We start from the raw sequence: 15,851 nt of genomic DNA on the forward strand, positions 1-15,851 counted from the left end.
AGTGGGACTAGCTGAAGTGCTGTTGCAGAGAGCTGGCATGGGTTCGATGATTCTACTGCACGTGCTCAGACTTCCAAGCCCATGCATTTTGGAGAGGCTGAGGTCTTTAAGTAAAAATTTTAATGAAGGTATTAAAAGACAGGGCAATTCAGTAGATAAATTGAATGTTATTGTGAAATATAATTTTATGAATTATTTTATTGTTTAAACCCTTATTTAGGATATTAGAAATTCCAGCTACTGAAACAAATGGCAGTAAAAAAAAATCATAAAGCATTTGATTTATGGGAACCCGATGGCCAGACTACACAATCACATGGTCATGTACTCGAACTATAAAATAGCAAGGTTGGGTATGTCACACAGTATGACGCTCTTCACATTGATAATACCTATCATACGGGTACTGCAGTTATGTATAAAGCTTTTTCAATTAACCACGTATCCTGTATGAAAATAAAACTTGTTTGTTAATGTTTTAAATTGTATTTATAAACCTTTTTCTCTTTCCTCAGTTTGTACAGCAGTATCATCACTACCAGTCTAATGTACGGATTTTCAAGTTACAGCCAGACAAGCGAAGTAAAGAGCTTTCTGAACTGGTGATGTTTCTGGCACAAGTAAGTTTATCAGCACTGTTAGCAGGGATGTGTCTGCAGTGAAATATATGTGGGACTAAGAACCGTGTGAGCATGTTCTCTCTCGTGAAGGTTGAATAGAAGCATTGTATAGTGTAACATAGGGATACAACTTTTTGTACACTCCTGTTACACTGTAGTATCTCGAACTTTAAAGGTTTGAATCAAACTTCATGAGCATTTCTCATTAATAGGCATATTTCTTTTCCATTACTGGTTCACTCAAATCACTGAGAATGATTTGAGGGAATTTTATTTGTTTTTTGATAAAACAACTGGCATCCATGAACACTCCAATACCTTGTCCAACTGCCCAATATTCATGCATGAGCCTTAACAATGAGTGTTGGCAAACTGTTTGACCAGGGGGAATAGAACAGCAGAACTCAATCCTGTCCTTACCCAAAACCTTCCCACCTGTACTTACACTAAGGATTCCTGGATAGCAATCAGAAGTGGAAACCATAGTACCTAACCAAGGTGCATCAAGGCTATGATAGCAGCCCTACTGCCACCCTATGAAATTGTAAAATACTTCCATTCACTGTGGGAAAGGTGAACATGTTATTTACCATAAAAAGTATGTGCTTGATGTCTTTCATTTTAATTGAACAGGTTGCTCATTGTTACCCAGCAGAGCTAGCTAACTTTGCCCAGGAATTGAAAGAGCTTCTTTTCTCTCACCACACAATTCTGGACTCAGACCTGCGAATGGTAAACTATTCTTGATACAATTTATTTGTCACGTGTCAATTAAAAACATTTTCTTTTTGAGTGGTGGACAATTGGTCCCCAATTGCTATGTGACATCAGAGTAAATTTCCCTTTGTAAGATGTTTTGTAACAATTGATAGGGGGCTAAAAGAATTGTAGGATTTGTTGTTCAGGAGATGTGTAACGTGCAGGATGAGCAAGCAATGTGTATTATTTAATTAGGCATGTGAGGTATTCAGGATTTTAAATATTCTACTATGAGTTTGCTTTTAAAATTCTAGATGTCTTGGGAATACAGATTCCTTTCGGTGCTGACCAGATGTGTAGATTGAGTAAAATAGTCCAATACTTAATAATTTAGTGTAAAATTTTAAAAAATTAAATATTTTACAAAGGAACATTTTTTGATTAAAAAACTTGTTTATATCTCCATCTTAAATATTCAAAGTACCTGAATTATACTTTAAATGCTAAGTTTGAATAATATTTATTAAGAGCTGTATTGTTTAATTCACATTGTTAGTATTGGAATTAATCAGATAGCCTGACTTGTTAACTAGTATTGGCTGTCATAATGCATTAATGGTCTGATGTACTGTAGTTGCAAAATGACCAGGGATGGGGGCTGCATTTTATGGCCACAATTCATCACACAATGGGGGAGAAATTCAATTTCAGCAACAGCGCAAAACAGGCAATAGTGAATCGGCAACCCGTTTTACACCTGGCCCGATTACCACTGAAGTTGAATATCACTCCCAATGAGTTTTATACAGCTAGTTTGGAGAGATGCAGCAGAGTCCTGTTGCTCTTTCAGAGGGTAAGTGAGCCACTCTGGCACATCTAGCAGCTGTTACCGACTGGAAATGGGACACCTGCCTACTTTCTTGGCTGGTGATGATGTAGAAAAAAACACATGAAAAGGGATCAAAAGCTCCAAATACCTTATTTACTTGTTTAATGTTGTGCTATAGTTTTGATCTTAATGCATTAATTATTTTCCTTGAAATCTTGTTTAGACATTTTGTAAAGCTTTGATTTTGTTGAGAAATAAGAACCTCCTGAATCCTACGAGTTTGCTGGAATTATTCTTTGAACTCCTGAGGTGTCGTGACAAACTCCTACGAAAGGTAAGCTACTTGTACAATTTCAGAAGCATAAAAGTGTAGGTGTTTTGGTGTTCCTGAACTTTAAAATGTTCCTTTTTATATTATCAGACCCTTTACATGCATATTGTGACTGATATTAAGAATATCAACGCCAAACACAAAAACAACAAAGTGAACACGGTGAGTAAAAAAATACTTTATAAACCAGGACCAGTATCAAGGCTTGCTTTTCAATTTATGTAGGACAAGAGAACATTTTTGTAGTGAATTTCCTATTTTAAAGCGATTCCTCATCCAATAGGTTATATAACGGTGTCACGTTTTGGCAGCTCTCGTGTTAAATGGTTGTGGTTTTGAATTTAAAATCACAATTGAATCATCAATGTTCACCTTCAAAATAAAAAATCAAAGCATTCAAGTTATATTATAAAATTAAAATGCAAGACTCGTAGGTGGAGAAACATGGAAGTTGTGACATTGAGCTTGCAGTATAACCCTGTGAATTTTCCTGTTGGAATTGCAAAAATCTTACTGCAAGTACCAACAGCAACTATCTGGAATTTGCAGCTTGCCTGAAAAAGGCAAGGGATCTTTGAATATAATAGTGCCCCCTTTATATAACAGCAGGCGTGTTCCATTCCCCAGCCTGTTGGTTTCAAAAAAAATCACAGACAGCTTTGCTGGCAGTCTCAGCAGAAGTGCACCAGTTTAACATCTACCCACCCCTCCCTACAGCGCTAGTTGCTTCATTCAGTTGGATCTTGCAGTACTGTAGATTCCTGAGGCAGATCCTGACTGAAGGAGAGCAGCACTGAGGATTGGCATATGTGTGCCAACCCAGTCCTCTTGCTGAGAAAGCCGGCGGTGCTGGATATAATTTTAATTTTTTAAAAATTCTCTCGACCACACTGGCAGGTTTTTCAGAGGTGAACAGTTTTCATTACTAGGGCTCTTTTCGTGTCACTTCCTTACTGCCCTGCTTGGACTGGTAGTGGGAAGGAGAATATCCCACTTTGGAGAAACTGACTGACCCAGGCTCACAAATCCTGAGTATGAACATGCCAACACCCCCCCTACAGAAGTCCATTAACTAGGAGAGTCCCCATTCTGCCCCCAGAATACAGCAGCTTCTCCATTGTAACCCTAGACGCAGTGGCCACCGATGCTGCTGTTTTGTTCCAAATTACAGTTGCAGAAACAAAAATAGGGTAAGAAAGGGAAAAAGAAAAAAAGTAGTGAAAAGATGAAAGATAGAAGTGAAGGAGGAGAGATTGAGAGACTAAAGTTAAGGAGCAGAAAAAGAGACAGACAGAACTGAAGGGGAGGAGAAAAAGAGGGTTAGAAGTGAATGAGCTACAAATGGTACAGCCCAAGGATTCCGATGAACGCAAGTTAGGTTGGGAGTGGGTATACAGTTTGGTCATGATTTAAAAGTGATTTGATCAGAATCAGCCCGCTCACAAATTATGTTACAAGGCTCGGCCCACTCCTGCTAAGGTGTGTCTTCAGTGACGAGTGGCTTCTGTGGTAAATCTCTAGTATGAAAACATTACGCTCTTGCTGTAGGAGACAGCAACAGCCTGCTGGAATGTACTTTTCACTTGCTGTCTCCAACCCAAACTGTTGGCAGTGGAAATGCAAACGACTCGCAGTTGGCCGTGTAGGATGGGTCTGTATGTGAACTAAGATTCCAGCATCACTGGGCTATGTAGACCTTCTGCCGACATGGGGAAGATCCAGAACCAGAGCAAGAGTTGTTGAGCAACTTTGCACTAACTGCACAAGCACAAAATTTGAGTTAGTTATGTTAGTTGCTATTACAACAAAGGATAAACTACACATGAGTGAATCTTGTGTGATCTTTACATAAAGAGGTAGAGTAAAACTTCACCATGCATACTAAAATGGATCATACTGTGGGAACAGTTTTTATTAACCTCCCTCCTTTAAGTGTCCCAGTAATTTCATGTGTCGTAATACTGGGGCTAACCCAGAAGTTTCCCCATTCATTCTTCAGATCCTGCATATTCCAAGGAGTATGTAGGAATCTAATTGGCTGCAGGTGCTGGAGGTGTAGCTCTGCACTTCTAGATAATAGTGTAATTTTCTGGGGTTTCATGACTCCAGATTGGTTCTTGTGTCGGGTGGAAGTCGTGAAACTTGCTGTTTCTATGGAGGTATTCTGCAGGACACAAGAACACTCCCTATTGGTGACATCAAGAAATGATGTAGCAGGGAGGGAGGGAGGCCTAACCTCGCATTCCTTCGAGGTGGTAGGAATCTTGGTCTTTTATTTTAAAAAAACTCCTGATTTTAATTTTTTTCCTCCAGCATAAAATGTATAAGTATTTTGAATGAAATTTACTTCAAAAATTTGTGTTAAATACTACTGTGGGATCATTGTGTTTGTATCTTCTCAGATTTTACAAAATTTTATGTACACCATGTTGAGGGACAGCAACCCCACAGCAGCCAAGATGTCCCTGGATGTAATGATAGAACTGTACAAGAGGAACATCTGGTAAGTTTAGGTGTTATGGTTCAGGAGTAGTTACTTATCAATTAGGTTATTTAACTTCCAACTTAATATTTAACTTCCAACTTAATATTTAACATGCTTAAAGTACACTGAAATTTAATCATTAGTTGTGCTTCTCAAATAATTAACATTAGATACCATGTTCATGCTGAGGTCCAATGTCATTATTGAGAGTTTGACAGTAAATGCACTTTGGAAAGATTTAGAATCTGATCGGGAAGCTGCAGGTTTGGTCCCAGGGTTACTTGCTGTTGGAAGCTGCTTGCTTTTTGAGCATGAAGTATTGTTTCTTGGGAAGTATAGACCCCAATCATTCAATCCTCTTTGGACATGGGGGTGTTGCCAGAGGACTGGAGGATTGCAAATGTTACACCCTTGTTCAAAAAAGGGAGAGGGATAAATTTGGTAATGACAGGCCAATCAGTCTAACATCAGTGGTGGGAAAACTACTAGAGACCATTGTCGAGGACAAAATTAATTCTCACTTGGAGAAGCCTGGGTTAATAAGGGACAGCCAGCACGGATTTATTAAAGGCAAATAGTGTCTGACTAACTTGATGGAGTTCTTTGATGAAGTAAGAGAGGGTTGATGAAGGGAGTGCAGTAGCTGTATATATGGACTTTCAAAAGGCATTTGATAAAGTACTACCTAAGTGACTTATTTGGAAAATAGAAGCACATGGTGTTAAAAGGACAGAAGTAACTTGTGTATGTAATTGGCTAAAGGATAGGATGCAGAGAGTAGTGGTGAATGGATGTTTTTCTGACCGGAGAGAAGTATGCAGTGGGGTCCCCCAGGGGTTGGTATTGGGACCATTGCCTTTCTTGTTATTTATAAATGACCTGGACTTGGGTAAAGGAGTACAGTTTTGCAGTTTGCAGATGATGTAAAATTTGGCAACGTAGTAAATTGTGAGAAGGATAACGGCAGACTTCAGGAGGACATAGACTGGTGAAATGGGTAGACACATGGTGGATGCAATTTAATGTGGATAAGTGTGAAATGATGTCGTCGTCTTCTTCTTAGGCAGTCCCTCTGAACCGAGGATGACTTGCTTCCACATTAAAAATGAGTTTGCAGGTGACTGATGAGTCCAATGCGGGATCTACAGTCTCTGTCACAGGTGGGGCAGACGGTGGTTGAAGGGGCGGGTGGGTGGGGTGCTTGGGTTGACGTGCGCTCCTTCCGCTGTTTGCACTTGGCTTCCGCTTGCTCCCGGCAAAGAAACTCGATGTGTTCGGCGCCTTCCCGGATGCTTCTCCTCCACTTTGTGCGGTCTTGGGCCAGGGATTCCCAGGTGTCGATGGGGATGTTACACTTTTTCAAGGAGGCTTTGAGGGTGTCCTTGAAGCGTTTCCTCTGCCCACCTGGGGCTCTCTTGCCGTGCCGGAGCTCTGAGTAGAGCATTTGTTTTGGGAGTCTCGTATCGGGCATGCGGACAATGTGACCTGTCCATTGGAGCTGATGGAGCGTGGTCAAAGCTTCGATGCTGGGGATGTTGGCCTGAGCACGAACACTGACGTTGGTGCGCCTATCCTGCCAATGGATTTGCAGGATCGTGCAGAGGCAGCGTTGGTGGTACCTCTCCAGTGCTTTGAGGTGCCTGCTATACATGGTCCATGTCTCTGAGGCATACAGCAGGGCGGGTATCACTGCTGCTCTGTAGACCATGAGCTTAGTGCCGGGTTTGAGGTCCTGGTCTTCAAACACTCTCTCCCTCAGGCGGCCGAAGGCTGCACTGGCACACTGAAGGTGGTGTTGGACTTCGTCATCGTTGTCTGCCCTTGTTAACAGTAGGCTCCCGAGGTTTGGAAAGTGGTCCACGTTGTCCGAGGCCTTGTCATGGATTTTGATAATCGGGGGGGCAGTACTGTGTGGCGGGGGCAGGTTGGTAGAGGACCTTTGTCTTACGGGTGTTTAGTGTAAGGCCCATGCTCTCGTACACTTCGGTGAAGGTGTTGACGATGGTTTGGAGTTCGACCTCCGAGTGAGCACAGACGCAAGCGTCGTCTGCATACTGTAATTCGACGACAGAGGATGGGACGACCTTGGATTTGGACTGGAGGCGACGGAGGTTGAACAGTTTCCCGTTTGTTCTGTAAATTAGCTCCACTCCAGTGGGGAGCTTCCTGAGGGTGAGATGGAGCATTGCAGCAAGGAAGATCGAGAAGAGCGTTGGTGCGATGACACAGCCTTGTTTGACCCCGGTTCGTACGTGAATTGGGTCTGTGGTGGAACCGTTGGTCAGGATCACAGCTTGCATGTCGTCGTGAAGCAGGCGGAGGATGGTGACCAACTTTTGAGGGCAGCCAAATTTGAGGAGGACACTCCATAATCCCTCATGGTTGACCGTGTCGAAGGCCTTTGTGAGATCAAAGAAGGCCATGTACAGCTGTTGGTGCTGTTCCCTGCATTTCTCTTGTAATTGACGTGCGGTGAAGATCATGTCCATTGTGCCCCTTAGTGGGCGGAATCCGCATTGCGACTCTGGGAGGAGTTCTTCGGCCACTGGGAGGAGGCGATTGAGGAGGATTCTTGTGATGACTTTCCCTGTGGCAGACAGCAGGGGAAACTCCTCTAATTACTGCAATCGGACTTGTCACCTTTCTCGAAGATGGTCACAATTATGGCGAAATGATGTACTTTGGGAGGAACAGCATGGAGAGACAGTATAATTTAAATGGTGCTATTTTGAGGGCGGTGCATATTCACAAATCCTTGAAGGTGGCAGGTTAAGTTGATAAGGCGGTTAAGAAAGTGTATGGGATATTTGGCTTTGTAAATAGGGCCATTGAATACAAAAACAAGGAAGTTATGCTAAACTTTTATAAATCACTGGTTAGGCCTCAGCTGGAGTATTGTGTACAATTCTGGGCACCGCACTTCAAGAAGGATGTCAAGGCCTTGAAGAGGGTACAGAGGATGTTTACCAGGATGATAGGATGATACCAGGGATGAGGGACTACAGTTATGAGAAGCTGGGATTGTTTTCCTTAGAGCAGTGAAGGTTAAGGGGAGACCTAAAAGAAGTATTCAAAATGATGAGGGATTTTGATAGAGCAAGTAGGGTTTCCTCTGACGAGTCGGTCGGTAACCAGAGGTCATAGATTTTAAAAAATATGGCAAAGGAACTAGAAGGGAAATTAAGAGAAATTATTTCACACAGAGGGTTGTTAAGATCTGGAATACACTACCTGAAAGGGTGGTGGAATCAGATTCCATAGGAACTTTCAAAATTGGACATGTACTTAAAGAGGACTAATTTCCAGCGTTATGGGGAAAAAGCTGGAGCTTAATTGGACAGCTGTTTCAAAGAGCTGGCACAAGCCAGATAGGCTGAATGGCCTCCTTTGTTCTGTAAGATTCTATATTACCTTGTTTAATTTGCACAAATTATACCTATTGTTGTCCAGTCTACACATTAATTTCAGCCATGGAGATGTTCATCATCCTAATCAGCTGCCTTTCCTGACTGGCAATAAGGAACTTATAAAGAAAAAATAGAGGGGGCAGGATGCAGAAGAAAGTGATTGACTCTAACATATATAATTTAAAACATGCTTTTTCTAGATTATCAATCAAAATTAGAGACCTGAATCAGCTCAAGTGATGCGGTTTAAGGAATTAACCAAATGTTTGACTAGAATTTATAATTTGTATCCTTGAATATTTGTAGTATTGGAGACCTGCCTGAGTCATACAGTTGCATCTGTGTATTTATTTTTCATGATGTTTGACTCACTATCACAGTTTTCATCAACGCTTTTGCGAGAGGAGCATCTTGTTAATGTTGCTCACATTTTTAGTTTACGGTGTCTACAAAAGGCACAATTGTCAACAAAAGTGACAGGATTAATGTTCCAAGATATATTGATTGTTTCACTGTAGCAGGGGAGGAATTATGGGAAGTTTTGGGCAAATTTCTGAGGCTTCCCACCAACAATGAGGTCTCAAAATGACTCTGCTGTCTTTATCAACATTTTAGTTTACGGATGTTTTGCAGGTGAAGCTTCAACCCCAGTGCCTTAATGAGTAAATGCACTGTGTTTCTTTTTGGTCAGCCAGCTGTCAAAACCCCATCACCATATTTAATAGTCTCTAAACCAACCGATTAAGAAATTCACATAAATAGAGATTCTGTTTGCCTCAAGTTAGATAAGACCCACCCAATTTACCTAACCGTGGCAAACTTCAACATAGGCTGGCAAGGGGAAGCACCAGTTGTGTGTAGCGGCACTGTGTTTTCGTGTATAGACTCCTAGGCTTCAGCACAGACCAGAGATGAAGTAGCTGATCTCATCCAGACCATTGGTGGGGATTTTACAGTTAGCTTCAGTGTCCCCCTAGCTAGGGAGTAGAGAGGTTTGGGTTCCTGCTCCTGAGCACTATTCAGTGACCTTTACTGGAAAGTGGGCATGGGTGGATGTTGTGTGAAAATAAGACCAGGCTCAGATGTGAGCATTTCACGTGATAGAATAGCCTGCTAATACTCACTGTCCAGACTCAAACATGAAGAATGGCCTCTTTGACGAATACTGGAAGGCTGCCACTGCTCATGAATCAGTGTCTGTGGCATGTCAAAACAAAATATGTCCAGAATGAGGAAAGTCATTAGGCTGAACCTTACTGAAGCAAAGTTATGATTTACTTACAGGAATGATGCAAAAACTGTGAATGTCATTACAACAGCTTGCTTCTCAAAAACGGCCAAGGTAAGAAGAAATTGACAACTATTAACTGTCATGGGGCAGGGCAGTTTGCTGATGGGAAGTCGGAAGAATTGAGCCATACCCTTGAGATTTATCAATTCAATAAAAGCAGCGGCCATTTACTACAATGGGCTTTCTCCAAAATTATCATAAATGAAATCGAAGCAGTGGCCATTTAATCCAATAAGATAGCACTAAAATATGTCAGAGGTGAAAGGAATAAATACAATATGGTTCCCCAGAATTTATTAATGAGCATTATTAAATTAATTATGCAGCAATGGCAAGAGGAGCCAAGTTAATTTTTTGAACATTAACTTTGCAGATACGGCCAGGAGAAGGGCTGCAAATATTTTTTAATTAATTTATATTGCAGCTGGGAGTGGGACTGGGAAATATTTTTTAATTAATATTTATTTCATTCAGCAATAGGGCTCTCTGGAGAGTGTGGCCTGAGGGAAAGGGCTACTCTGGGAAGATTTTGCAGCCAGAAGTGGGGCCTAAACAGCAGAGCTAGTTAAACGATTTACTATTAATAGTGGGGAGCTACAATTAACCTTTTTTTAAATTGTTCTCAGGAATGGGATTGGGCTGGGCTGGTGGCCTGGCCAGATAAATCAGTTTTTTTTTATTCTTGAGAATATGACCTGTAATATTTTTTGCTCTCTGGAGTGGGGGCAGACTAGGCACCAGAGCCATGAAAATATTTTTTTTGTACTTGGGAAGGCTGGTCCCAGAAAATTTGCAGCTATAGAGCTGGACACGCAGTAGAGAGGAGTTTTTTTTTGTTAAATACAGATGGTTACTTCCAATTTTTCTTAAAACTTCCAATATTGGTAAATTGGCTGAGAAGAGGAGATTTTGAGTTTTGAGGTCGACTGCAACAGCACCACCTAGGGGTACAATTACAGTGTGACAGATAATCTTAACATAAGAGCCTGGATTTTGAGGTGGGTAATGACGGCGAGCTGTAAGCGTTCACCATCATTACCCCTCTGAAACTGACCGCAACTTCAGGATTTAGTGCATGTAAACGGAGAAATCCTGAAGTTGCAGTCAGTCATTCACTGCTCCGACACGGGCTGTGCTGTAGTCCCCCACCCATAACTGGAAATCAGTGGAATTGGCAAAAGCTTGAGCTTTTCTGTGCTAATTTCGCTGTTAAATACCCCATTCCTTGTTGGAAAAAGTGTAACTGGGGTTTTAACAGAGTATTGACTGCTAGACAACTGTTCTGGCCCTGAAAAACTCATTTTTATATTTGTGGAATGTCAAATTTCTCCATTATGATAAAAATTACAATAAAAAAAAAAGGTTTGTTCATGATATTTCAGCTTCTACCTTATCCTTATGTAAAAGTCCCAATCTTTATTTTGTTCTAACATTATAAAAAAGTGAAAACAAAAGCTTTTTATGTCGGGAAACCTCAAGTTTTTGCCACAGAGATCACAAGATCTCTTGTGGATAACTTTTTTCGAGGTCAGCAGCGAACCGCAAATTACATGCCATGGCTTTTCCATTATATGCCATCGCTGAAGGGATTTGCATTTTTGCATTATAGATATTGACACAAAGGCCCCGATATTGACGGGGACGGAGTTTCGGACAGGAAATCCAGAGGTCCGGGTTTCCTTGCATGCTGTGGAGTTACTCCACAGTGTGTCTTTTTTAACAGGATCCCTGCCCAGAAGCCAACCTGATTGACCGTCTTGGCTCCCAGTCAGACGGGCAGACTGCAGCTGCAAGTAGGGAACCTGCAGCTGCTGGTTGGGGGTGGGGGAGTGGGGTGTGATTGGGGGTGGGGGAGCGGGGTGTGATTGGGGGTGGGGGAGCGGGGTGTGATGCCAGGGAAGTTTGGGGGGCCGGGGGGGCGGGGAGCACTCCTGCTCCTCTTGGCCCACAAGCAGTGCTGCAAAGGCACTTACCTTTTTCCCGAAGCTGTCCTCGCCTCCCATGAGCTGCTGGGTTTGCCGAGGCCCAGGAAACCCGGCCAGCCAGGGTTAAACCTGTAAAACAGGTTAAATGTGAGGATCCCAGCCTTGCTATAATATTTAATTGGCCAAACCGCCTTCTGGGAGCAGGTTTGCTGCCCGCCCCCTGTCCCGCCTCCGGTAAACCCGAAAGTGGGCAGGTTGGGCTTGAGATTTTAAAATAAATTTACATCTGACCTGATCCCAACCCACCCATTTTTGGGGGTTAAAATTACCCCAAAAGTGTCACTCTCAATCTTGACAATTAGAAGTAAGGTTTGTGGATAGAAAATGTGCACTTTTAGCAAGACTTATAATATATTGGCCCAGAAATTCGGGTCGGGGGCTTCCCGCAGGTGCAAGCCCCCGACCTGCACTTACCTTGCGCGCCGGCCGTTGAGCTGTGGGCCCCCGTGGAATTCCGATCCTGGGCCTGCTCCAACTGCCGGCGCGCAGTGCTTGTGTATCCCAGGGACGCAGTTAGTTCGATGCGTCCCCTGGGATCACGCGGGCCATGGAGAGCCAATCGGAGCAGGGAATGCTTAATTCATAAGTTTGACAGGAAGGGCTGTCAAAACTTATAAATACTACGGGCCCCAAAACATCACTAAATCTTCAAATAAATTTTTTAAAAAGTCACATTTTTTAAATAAACTATAAATTACATGAAATAACTATTTTAAACAATTTAAATTTTTGAAAAAAATAATTTTATTTTCTAACGGGGCTAAACATAAACTTACCTTGCTTTAAAGTATTTAAAAATAATAAACCTGTGGAAGAAATGTTTTAATTTTAATTAATTCACCACTTACCTTGTAAAAAGCAGGCCTTGCGCCTGCTTTTTACATGTATAACTTCTGGAGACTTACCCTCCCGGGAAAACCTGCAAAAAAAAACGTAAGTTCGATGCGCACGCACAGCCTCTCCTGAACCCCTTTCAGGGGAACGGAAGTGCCGGTTTCCCGCGCATGCGCAGTGCATGCAGGAAACCAGCACTTCCATTGGACTTACGGGTGAGTACCCCATGCGTACTCATCTGTGGAGACCCGAAGTTCTGGGCCATTATAGATATAATAGCACCTTGCCTGGGCCTGACAAGCCTGTGCATTTGTTTCCAACATACAGGAAACTTTGTGCTATCCGGCACCCATGGGACCGAGCTACTGCCGTTTTTTTTAAAAGCTCCGGATAGACCAGCGTCAATGTTATCAGATAGGAGCTTTTCATCGCAGTATCTGACCACAAACACTGTTGCTCAGCAACAGCTTGTAAACACTCAGCCTGTGGCTTGGAAGCGTCTCTGAAGCTGTTGCTAAGATACAGAGACGCTTTCTAGAGCCTGCCGTGTCTGACCACAAACACTGTTGCTCAGCAACAGCTTGTAAACACTCGGTCCAGTAGCTTGGAAGCGTCTCTGAAGCTGTTGCTAAGCGACAAAGACGCTTTCCAGAGCCTACCTGTGAAAAGAATGCTAGGAGAAAAAAAAACACCTAACCAAAACGGCTGCTGATTTCTGCCGTTAGATCAAAGTTGCCGGATATTCAACTTCCGGATAGCACAAAGTTTCCTGTATAATGTTTCATGAAAGATTGATGTTTCTTATAGTATACTGAAATTTATTGTAATCACAAATAATTTAGATACTTTTAGCTAAAAGTTTATAATCACTATTATATGCAATCTTCATATGCACATAGTAAGTCTTAAACACAGTAACAATTTCTCAATTACTTCCAGCACAATTTATCAATAAGTTTTGAATAGGTTATATTGTTTGTAGTGTCAGCTACAATCCCAATGCCTTTCAATTGTCCGGAATCCTTTCTTTCCAGTTCTCCTTTTTCCTCTTGCTGGTCGGCACGTTTTTCCTTTTCTTCCTTGTTTAACTGTGGGCTTCTGTTTTGCAGCTTTACAGTTCTTTTATGTTTCTTGATTCTTTTAATTGATTATAAGGATTCTTCTTTCTAGTAATTTTCTCCACATCTTGTGTTTGATTCTCCTTCTAGCCTGACTTTTAAAAATTTTTGGGTTTGCCTCAGCTTTTCGAGTGGTTTCTTTCCTTCAGTTTGTTTGGATTACATCTTTTTCCAGCTGGATCCCTTTAGCTCCACTTCCTGATTCATTTATACTTCACATTCTAGAATTTGATTATCTCAAATGCCCAGGTTCCAATCTCAAATGTCATTGTTCTGGCCTTTTGAGTGGTGACCAACGTTCCCTCTAAGGTGCGCGGCCGCGCAGCTCTATTTCCAATGTTAAATTCCACGCGTGCGCAGAACTGTGAATGAGCTGCGCACCCCTTAAAGGGCCTGCGCTCCCCAAATAAATTAGCGGGAACATTGGTGGTGACTGTCTTTTATGGAACAAATGTTTGTAAACAACCTGCTGTACAATGTATATAAATTATAAACTTTATAGTTTTGTATTTCATGTTGCCACCATAACTTTGTAATACAGAGAGACTTTTGTTTCTAAACATTCAGATTTTGGTTGCTGCTGTGAAATTCTTTCTGGGTAAAGATGTAGATGAGAAAAACGATAGCGATTTGGAATCTGAGGTAAGTCTGAAATGTAATTCTTGAAACAAAGAGCAGGAGTTAAGGACGGTTTTTCAGAATGATTGGAGGTGGGGAGGGTTCTATTCTGGAACTACTTTTGCTCAATATGTATATCAATGATTTGGATATGGGGCTAGCGGGAGTGGTGGTCTAATTTGCAGACAATACTGAAATAGGAGGCATAGTAAATAATTCAGAGGACCAAAGGAAGATGATGTGGAAGAGCAGAGAAATTTGGGGGTTCAGGTTCACAAGACATTGAAAGTAGCACCTCGGGTGGATAAAGCCATAAAAAAGTCTATTGGAATACTAGGTTTTATGGCATGAGGTATAGAATAAAACAGTTGTGAAGTAATGATGAATCTATATAAAACCATAGTAAGACACAGTTCAAGCACTGTCTGCAGTTTTGGACTCCACACTGTAAGAGGGATGTTGAGGCAATAGGGAGGATACATCGCAGATTTACTATAATGCTGTCTGGTATGAGGAAATACAAATATGAAAAAAGACTTGAAAATTGGGACTGTTTGCTTTAGAAGAGTGGAGATTAAGGGGTGATTTGATAGAGGTATTTAAATAATGATTGGCCTAATGGGACAGACTGTTTCCAGTTATTGAGAGGCCTAGAACAAGGGCACATAAATATATTAAATGTAAGAGACTTAGGCCAGGGAGCAGGGGAAACATTTTTTTACAGCGAGGATTGTGAGGCATTATCAGCGTTGGTGTTAGAAGCAGAGACCATGCCAACATTTATGAATCGGTTAGATAGGTGGGTGAAGGAAAGGGAACAGGGTATGCACATGGGATTAGGACCACTGCTTATGTGGAGGATAAACACCAATCTGGTTGGGCAGAACAGCCTGTTTCCATGTTAGAATTTTTGTGTAATTCTATGTAAAAGGCAAGGGCTATCTGTTTAATGATCTTGTGGACAACTGCCTTTAAGGATGAAGGACCAACGACACGCGATATAACCATGAGATACGCAACTGGAAAGAAATCTACAAAGAACAAAAAGAAACTAGAAAAGGCTCTGAAAGTCCTAAAAGTAAGCAATTCTTTTTCAGCAGTGAAGTCCTTTTGTTGTTGAGTAATAGACAATATGGAGATTAGTAATGCAAACATTTAAAATTGGATGTATTATATAAAAGAAGAGGAGACACATATATTTATTAAACCAGTGTGACATGTCCCACACCAGCAATACTGTGGGCGTTCTGGATGAAGTTGGCAGTTTGTCTAACAGCCTATTCCCCTCACACCTGCCACTTCTAAGTTTTTTTTTAGCAATGTATTGACTCAAAATAAAACAGATTGAGTTGTGCTGTGAGCTAGACACTGCCTTTCACCTTTGGAAACTGGATTCAGTTCCAGCCCAGACTTATGGGAAGAAAGTCTTTGTTTGCTGGCTTTAAGGGGGACTTACAAGAAATGAATTTGGCCAGTCTCAACCCAATTCTTGATGGTTCGCTGGCTTTTAGCACAACACTGCCCATAATTCAGTGCCAGTTGACAGTAAATTGGCAGCCACATTCAGATATGCCAAAGGTGTGGGGAAATGGAGTGCTGTAATACTCTTGAGGTTGGGGATAATGCAGCTTGTT

General features: G+C 41.8%; 1 protein-coding gene across 3 annotated transcripts in view; it reads left to right on the plus strand.

Annotated features, from left to right (window-relative positions):
• Positions 1-15,851, plus strand: part of sdad1 (SDA1 domain containing 1) — a 72,461-nt gene that overhangs the window by 10,583 nt on the left and 46,027 nt on the right. For 2 of the 3 annotated variants that reach the window (XM_085964041.1, XM_085964033.1), the window contains exons 2-9: positions 516-620; positions 1,254-1,352; positions 2,372-2,482; positions 2,570-2,641; positions 4,882-4,982; positions 9,656-9,713; positions 14,167-14,241; positions 15,194-15,295. In XM_085964041.1, the coding sequence (XP_085820167.1) occupies positions 516-620; positions 1,254-1,352; positions 2,372-2,482; positions 2,570-2,641; positions 4,882-4,982; positions 9,656-9,713; positions 14,167-14,241; positions 15,194-15,295 (723 nt within the window). The remainder of the gene's footprint in view (positions 1-515; positions 621-1,253; positions 1,353-2,371; positions 2,483-2,569; positions 2,642-4,881; positions 4,983-9,655; positions 9,714-14,166; positions 14,242-15,193; positions 15,296-15,851) is intronic. The other variant, XM_085964049.1, reaches the window with a different exon arrangement.

This window comes from Somniosus microcephalus, chromosome 2 (assembly GCF_052327205.1).
Source record: "Somniosus microcephalus isolate GS21.2 chromosome 2, FLI_Smic_1.0, whole genome shotgun sequence".
NCBI lineage: Eukaryota > Metazoa > Chordata > Chondrichthyes > Squaliformes > Somniosidae > Somniosus > Somniosus microcephalus.